The sequence below is a fragment of the Salmo salar genome, chromosome 16, assembly GCF_965601325.2.
Source record: "Salmo salar chromosome 16, fSalSal1, whole genome shotgun sequence".
NCBI classification, from domain to species: Eukaryota; Metazoa; Chordata; class Actinopteri; order Salmoniformes; family Salmonidae; genus Salmo; species Salmo salar.
The window spans coordinates 36,166,759-36,175,091 of NC_138306.1; the positions used below are offsets into that span (position 1 = coordinate 36,166,759).

At 42.2% G+C, this 8,333-nt stretch overlaps 1 protein-coding gene across 3 annotated transcripts in view; it reads right to left on the reverse strand.

Moving 5' to 3' along the window:
• Window positions 1-8,306, reverse strand: part of LOC106573672 (VPS9 domain-containing protein 1) — a 35,152-nt gene extending 26,846 nt beyond the window's left edge. Inside the window, exons 1-12 of one of the 3 annotated variants that reach the window (XM_014148939.3) lie at window positions 7,930-8,305; window positions 7,489-7,561; window positions 6,628-6,813; window positions 6,382-6,544; window positions 5,929-6,043; window positions 3,585-3,647; window positions 3,158-3,210; window positions 2,495-2,582; window positions 2,305-2,390; window positions 1,725-2,185; window positions 1,497-1,626; window positions 122-327 (exon numbers count right to left, since the gene is read on the reverse strand). In XM_014148939.3, the coding sequence (XP_014004414.3) occupies window positions 122-327; window positions 1,497-1,626; window positions 1,725-2,185; window positions 2,305-2,390; window positions 2,495-2,582; window positions 3,158-3,210; window positions 3,585-3,647; window positions 5,929-6,043; window positions 6,382-6,544; window positions 6,628-6,813; window positions 7,489-7,561; window positions 7,930-8,100 (1,795 nt within the window). In that variant the 5' untranslated portion in view covers window positions 8,101-8,305. Of the gene's footprint in view, window positions 1-121; window positions 328-1,496; window positions 1,627-1,724; window positions 2,186-2,304; window positions 2,391-2,494; window positions 2,583-3,157; window positions 3,211-3,584; window positions 3,648-5,928; window positions 6,044-6,381; window positions 6,545-6,627; window positions 6,814-7,488; window positions 7,562-7,929 lie in introns of all 3 variants that reach the window. The other 2 variants (XM_014148938.3, XM_014148940.3) reach the window with 2 other exon arrangements.
• Window positions 8,307-8,333: the final 27 nt, after the last annotated feature.

The window sequence follows — 8,333 nt, forward strand, 5'->3', positions numbered from 1 at the left end:
TGTTATTGTAGCAGAGAAACATGAGTTTCCCCCCCAATTATATTCTTCCGCGGTATGAGCAATGTAAAGAACACTTCCCACACCATCATTGTCCAGTGAGGGTCTTGAGGGTCTCACTCACCAATGCACTCCAGTTTTCTCTGGGGACAGCAATCTCTGCACAGCAAGCGAAGCTCCTGCACTGCCGAGTCATAGGGGTAGGAACCATGCAGCACGACAGGGTCCTGGGGGTACAGTTTCGATGCGACACCAACATCACCAGGTAAGGCATCCCGATACAGCCTCATACTGGACTCAAAGCACAGCTCCCTCTCTCTGTGGACCTTCCTTCATAGTCCAGGACACAAAGATACAAGAGGGAACCATGCCAAATCAACAAGTATTGTGACATGACTGACACCAGCTTTCACACTGAACTATCTTTCTAAACGGACATTAGATTGAATACGTCAAGGAATGGCTGAATCACAGGTCTGTTAATCATCTCACTACACTGATACGCATAATCAACCATGCAGCAGGCTAATAGGAGGAGAACAGTTTCTAGTTGTAGCATACTGACGCCATCTACCGACCACTGCCTGACATCCAACTCATTTTGCAAACAAGAAGCTTTTACTAGGGATGTGCACAATTATTCGAATATCAAATATCCGAACGGACGTTAGTATTCCAATTCTTGTGTTATTTTTTTAATAGGCCTATTTTAACAGTGAAAATGCTTTTTCTAAACGTAAATAAGATATCCATGTGACATTGTTACATATAGAATATACCATGACATTTAAAAGTATTAATTTAATAAAACAAACTTTTCAATGTAGCTTTTATGACGTGCATCCCATAAAAAAAGACTGGTAGCCAACTGGTAACCTTCACATGTGTAGCTTGTTGTTTATGTTAGCTAATTAAATTCAGCAGAGGCTTAAAGTGTAGCAAGTGGAGTGATAGTTCACTAACGCAATGCAAGATGGAGTAAAATCACAGAATGAAAAGTTAGCGAACTGAGAAGGAGTAGGCTACCACTGAGCAACCAACAGGTAAGCGGTCGTTTTATCTGAATGGAGTTGGGGAGAAAGCGGCATGTGACCTCAATTAGCCTAGATAGCTATAGCTGGCTAGCTTCTCTAGGCTACTCTAGTCAAGGCAGGCACTGATATATGGGATGATAAATAACATTGTAGCTGCTACAAGTTAGCTAGTCTTGGCTGTCACCGAGTTGCCTTGGCGCCTCTCCCTCTGTCTGTTCTCCCTCACACACACTGCCCCCTCCGCAGCTTAAGCAATAGAGTGCCAGCAGTCCTTAGGTTAAAACTAAGTTCTATAAAAAAAAAAACACATGTAATTCAAATATCCTACAGAAATGAATGATACTATTCGAATAGTGAAATTATTTCAAAACCCCAATCACTAGTTTTTGCCACAAAATATTGTCAAGTGATCATTTTTTGTGCAAAAAAAAAACATTAAAAACATTTTAAAAAAGACAAGATTACCTGAAGAGAGCCAACAAAGAGCTCCAGAGGGGAGTGAAGAAGGCTTCTTCTATGCTGGCCACACACAGGTCCTTAGAACTGGCTGTGTTCAGACACTCAAAGGAGAGCAGACATAGCGACAGCAGTTGATCTGCAACAAAGTTATTTTCATACATTTCCCTCAACAATGAGAAAAACACTGCAAAACATGAGGTCTACTACATAGTACATTTTAACACTCATACTAACCAATGGCAATATGGATGTCCTTCACAATAGCCTTGAGGTGTTCTTTGAGATCACGCATCTCCAAGTCCTGAACGAGAGACTCCTCCTGATCCAACTGTGACTGTTCAAAGGTCACATCAGGGTCCCCATGTGATGGAGCCCAGTCCAGCTGTGTCAGAAACTGCTCCAGATCCTCAAACGAATTCTCCCTGTCCAGTGTATGGGGCCCATCCCCATCCTCAGCAATATGGTCATGGGAGAAGGAGATATTGAGAGAGGCATCGGAGGACATACTGTGGCCCACTTCTGATTTTGACGCGTTCTGATGAGAGTCTGACATCAACAGGCTCTGAGCGCTGTGGGAGGGTTTCATGGGCAGGGCAGGACTTGCAGGGAGACTCTTACTCACGATTGGGTAGAGCCTGTTGTAAACTCTGTACTGGAGCCTTTTCAGTAGCATCATCACAGGATGGTCTGGACAGCTAGGATACACACAAAGCACACAATCAAAATGACTCCTCTATTCAAAAGGAAATTAAGCCACATTATGTATGGCAAAATATAGGACTAGGACTGCCTTGTGCGGCCTCGTGTTTAGTACCTGAGAAGACATGAAACAAGGCCGGACACCAATGTGGCATCATCAGGATTTTTCTTAATGTTGGCTTTCCATAGCTTGGGCCAGTCCTATAAGTCAAACATATACAGGATGAGGACAACTCGACAGCAAACACTAAAGCTCACTTATCAACACAATGACTTGTCAAGTTGTCACTGCACTTTGAACTCACATGATCTTGTTCATATTCCAAAACATTTGTGTACAGAACACGTTGCTCCTGTTCTTCTGCAGTAATTGTTCCAGACGCTGCAAACCTCCTGCATACAGCACAGACACATTGAGTTTTTTATTGAACCTTTATTTAACTAGGCAAGTCAGTTAACAGATTCTTATTTCTAATGACGGCCTACACCGGCCAACGCTGGACCCTACGGGACTTCCAATCACGGCCGGTTGTGATACAGCCTGGAATCGAACCAGGGTGTCTGTAGTGACGCCTCAAGCACTCAAGATGCAGTGCCTTAGACCCCTGTGCCACTCAGGAGCCCTTACTCAGATACATGGATGCAACTGGAGCTCAGCTCCAAGCACCATTTCAAATGACTTTCATACTACATATCAGAAGACTTAAATTAAGGGTGGATTGAGTGGTTAATGAGGGGATGGTTCTGAAGTATTCTAAACTTAACTGCAAATACACAAGTGTCAGGTTTCTGTTATTATTCCAATTCCTACAAAGTAGCAGCACTTATACTACAGACATTACTGATGCGGTTAGCCTGTAAAGCCATACAACAGACTTGAACTGTGATGTGTACTGTGATGTGTACTGTGATGTGTACTGTGATGTGATGTGTACCGAGTTCTACTGTCAGAGGGGACACATGCTCACCTGTTGGCCTCCTCCTGCAGCCGCAGTCTCCTCTCCTCCATCTTCCTTTGGAGCTTCACACGTATTAAGGAACCCTTCCCAAATGTCCACTGGATCTAAACATAAAACAGCAGCTCACCCCAAAGCTACATGCCTATCCCCATGGATAACCAATAGCATAAATTCTCTCAGAAGGCAGCTACTTTCAAACAACACTAACAGGTCAGTCACTATAATAGATGATGTAACTCTTCAGGGTCCTCTTATGACTCAGTTACAGGAGACATAACATGGGGTGACTGGAATGTGTTTACCAAGGATCACAGGTAAGGCTCATTCAGCCATGCCATAATTTGGATCCTGGTGTAACTTAATCAAGTGGACATTCTTACCCAATTGACCCCTAGACGTATATAATATCAAACTGACCACATTAACAGAAGGATACAGCATCTTGCCTGGCCTTGGCAATGATCAGGTTCTCCATCATCTGCCTCTGAAGAGAGAGAGTCTGCGTTGAAAGAAAATTGATTAATATTTCACATTTCCAGACTATTTCTAGAGATGTTACATGCGTGTCAGAAATGTCCTAATTACATTGTGTGAGAGATAAGACAAGTCATATTTTCCAGGAGGAAGAACTCTTGTTGAAAGGTAAACAAAATGTTATCGCCTCAACACTACAACCAGTAATTGCCTGAGGTAGGCTGACTGTTGGCCGATTGCATTATATGGCTCATCAGGGTCTGAACAAAAAAACTTCATAGGTTAAGGCTCGTCATTGATTGCACTTGAGTAAGCTCCTGGAGAGGTCACTTCTACTGGGTCGTTCCACCACAAAAATGTATTGACCCCCCCGCGTTGTGTCATGTTGGCTGGATGTCCTTTGGGTGGTAGACCATTCTTGATACACACAGGATACTGTTGAGCGTGAAAAACCCTGCAGCGTTGCAGTTCTTGACACACATACCGGTGCGCCTGGCACCTACTACCATACCCTGTTCAAAAGGAACTTAAATATTTTGTCTTGCCCGGTCAACCTCAATGGCACACATACAAAATCCATGTCTCAATTGTCTCAAGGCTTTAAAAAAAATCCTTATTTAATCTGTCTCCTCCCATTCAGCTACACTAATTTGATCAGATTTAACAAGTGACATCAATAAGGGTTCATAGACTGACCAGGTGAATCCAGGTGAAAGCTAAGTCATGGAAAGAGCAGGTCTTCTTAATGTTTTGTACACTCAGTGTATAATACCTCATAAATATATAAATAAATAAAGTACCCAACATCTGATCTGGACCAAACTTTTTCTAACAATGAGTTAGACATGAGGAATCCGAAGAAATGGTCAAAAGCCCAAGACCATCCTATGACGGTGCCACGTTGAAAGTCACTGCGCTCTTCAGTAAGGCCATTCTACTGCCAATGTTTGTCTATGGAGATTGCATGGACGTGTGTTCGATTTTATACCTGTCTGCAACAGGTGTGGCTGAAATTACCGAATCCACTCATTTGAAGGGATGTCCACATACTTTTGTATGTATAGTGTATATATCGCTCTCATTGGGAACGATCCTACTACTAAATCAAATCAAGTTTATTTGTCACGTGCGCAGAATACAACAGGTGTAGCCCTTACTGTGAAACGATTACTAGTCCCCCTGTGCAGTAGTCTGTGCTACTGGTGCTTTCAAGACAACTGAGAACCTCGAAAAGAGTTGTCTTGAACGCACTAGTCTGAGATTTCCGAGTTCCCAGTTGTTTTAAACGCGGCATACATCTTGTGTGTGGGTAAAGCATAATTGAAACAATGAAACTACATGGACATAAAAAGTACCTTCACAAATTCCTTCAGTTTTTCCCATTGAGCCCGCAGATCCATTTGGCCGTTATGTCGCCGAAACATTCTTGGCACCTAAATCGTGGGATTTCAAATGTTTTTTTTTGTTCCAACCGAATAAAACGCGTGGAGAAGTAAAACTTGTATTCCTTGAAGGACACGACAACGCGATCATGAATATGATGAATGGACACGAGGAAGAAAAAAACTGCCCGTTGTAGTTTGTATTCTGACCGTAGTTCGCCTCAATCTCTAACCTTAGAGTGAGTCACTAATCAGTTGATTTCTCAACTAAAACTCGAATCCAACAAGAGCGTGTGGCGCGCCAAATAAAGTCCAAACAAATCGATTCCCTAATCACCTTGAAGGGGCGTGAACCGTCTATGGATTCACATGCCACTAGTCTCGTGCATGCATGCGATTGTGCTTCAATGCAAAACCCAGAGTATTATATTTAAAAATAAATATGAAATAGATAAATCAATGAGTACACTTGCTTCGTGCATGAATCATTTATCTTATTTCCATGTTATCAGTTTACTTCATTTGAAGCTGTTTTCTGCAAGTCTACTGCTCTATATACCCACCATAGCAGGGTCCCAGAACTGATGGACATAATTCATGTAGAAGAAACATGATGCTGAGTTCTTGTTGGGTCCAACTCTGCCTCATACCAACATCAGATGGTACTCATGTGTGTGTGTCCAACTCATATGTAGTGGATATAACAGCTGTGTGAATCTCACAACCTTTCTGCTTTGCTTCGGTGTTCTACTGTAATCTGACACACAACTGTGAATTAAAATAGCAGCCAGTTAATTTACAAGATCCCTCAATTTATCCAACTTTGGGGATATTCTAAAATCATGGTTTCAATGTAAAGTTTGGTTAAACTGAATGTGGTGTCTCTTTGGTATAAGTGAATAACACACAAACACAAAGACTGACCAGGGAAGTCTTCTGTGTACGGGCCTGAGCAGGGGGGAGTCGTGCCAGACGAGCTTCATAATTTTCTTTCAACTTCTGGTTCAACCGTGAGGCCTCCTCTATGGGTGTAAGCTCCCTTTAATACACACAAAAACATTCAAAAATGTTTAGTCACATGTTACCAAAGGTATAAAATGTATCAAGTCTATGACTGCGGTGGCTTACAATGTGAATTTCAGTTCTGCACTATTTGAATACTCTGTATTAAATCAACTCTGTATTAATCATCGACCTCTTCAACAATTTAAGAAAGTTCTACAGTGATAACCATTCACTGATAAGAGTGACTTCTGATGTAGGCATCTCATGAATACTGTAACCAGAGAGAGTCCTTCTATTTCACTGAGTGGCTATTTCTAGAACTCTCCTTTTTGTCCCTTGATTGTTTAGTCCCCAGTTTCTCTGACAACTCACTTCCTGGTATCCTGTGACTCCACTATCTGCAAACTCTGGAAGACTTCTGGGGGCAGGAAGGTGGTGACCTCCCCTCCACCCTCAGAGAGAACTCTGCGCTGTCCAGGCCTGGGGTTATGTTTAGGCCCAGAGTAAATAACCGGCTCTTGTGGTTGTGGCGAAACTGGAGGAGGGACAGGAGGTTGACACGTTTCGGGGAAAAGTCATTTGAAAAACATTGCAAAATTTGGGGCTAAATATATTTACCAATCTTTCCAGGGCTTACTGCTAAGGTTGTGGTCAGGCTGAGCGCTGCCAAGTTGATAGGTGTGGTGTAGGAGGTAGGGGTTGCGGGTTCATCTCTCCTTCCTATGAAGGAGGACTTGGCTCTCTCCAAACACTGCTCAGCCAGCCTCAACATCTTTTCCACCTCTACTGCTACTATCTCTCCCTCTGGATGAGTAAAGAAAATCAAAATAGCAGAAGAGAAAAGCAACATTTTACAACTGGAAACCACTACAACTAAATTAAAACAATCGATGCTAAGAACTGATTAAATCTCAGTATCTACATCAAGGTTGATACAGTCATCCTTCAGTGTTGTTGATTATTTCAGGAGGGAGTAAATGAATCAATGTGTGAGGTAATCCTGTGCTTGTCTACAAACAAACAGTCAACGACTTACTCCAGGACTTGTTCAATTGTTTATTTTCTACCTTCTAAAACAGTGTTTCCCAAACCTGGTCCTCAAGTACCCCCAACAGGACACATGTTTATTGTAACCCTGGACAAGCACACCTGATTCAACTAATCATCAAGCCCTCAATGAGTTGAATGAATCTGCTTACTGTTGGCGGTACTCAAGGACCAGGGTTGGGAAATACTGTTCTAAAATGACTTCTAGACCTGCCATAGCAGTGTTGAGTGGAGTGGAGAAAGAGATGACAAACGTCATAGTATCTTGATTGAGCTTAGATGTCTTTATGCTCAGTGACTGCCAGGCATAAAGATGTAGTTGCAGTCCCATCCTGAAAGCACCATAACAGCTCTTATCTACAGAACACTTCTTGAATGTAATTAGATTTATTTAGTTTTGCATAATGGGATATTGTCCACGTCTCATCTTACGCCTCGATACAGCATCCTCCAAAAGTGAGTGGGAGATGAAGTTGATACTCCTCAAATATTCACAGTAAGCTTCCTAGAGAAAAAAAGAAAGTTGTAAACTTACAACAGTTGGCTACTGTAGAAACATAATAGCATTACAACAGAGATAGAACATTATACCAACACGCCAACTAGTTACTGTAACAAGTGATGTTGCATTGTTTGCGTCATCAACGAAGCCTATCTCGTGGCTATAAAACTCGTTCACCGCTGTAATTCTAAATCAAACCTCACAAACATTTTTGGTATTTTGGACGCATAACTGCAGTCACACATAAAACATATTGCAGTAAAAAATATATATATGTTGGAGGCAGGATTTGCAGCATAGTGAAGTTATACTGCACTCGGACTCAGTCCTTTTTCGTAAGGGTATTTATTGAAAGCTTGACATTAGAATACCTTATGTCGGTTCCCTGCGTCCAATTGTATAGCTACTTTAGCTATTTTCATGGCATTTTGAAGGGGCTTCATGTCAGCGCCAGCTGCTGCCATGATGATGATGATGATGATGATGGTGGTGGTTGTTGTTGTTATTGTTGTGACCAATCGTTCCGGATGTAAACTCTGCATGAACGAACGGAAGTATATATTTCAACAGCCGCAAGATGGCGCTACATATTTTTTTATAACTAACCCAAGATAAACCACAGCCTGTCGGATCCAATGGGGAAACAAATAGTCATAGTGGGAAGAACAAGCAAGGAGTGGGCAGAGCCAAGCATGAGCTACCAAGATCCTATTGCTGTGTTTCAGAACGTATACTATTATTGATAGGGAACGCCTACTCTGAAGTGCGCGTGTGC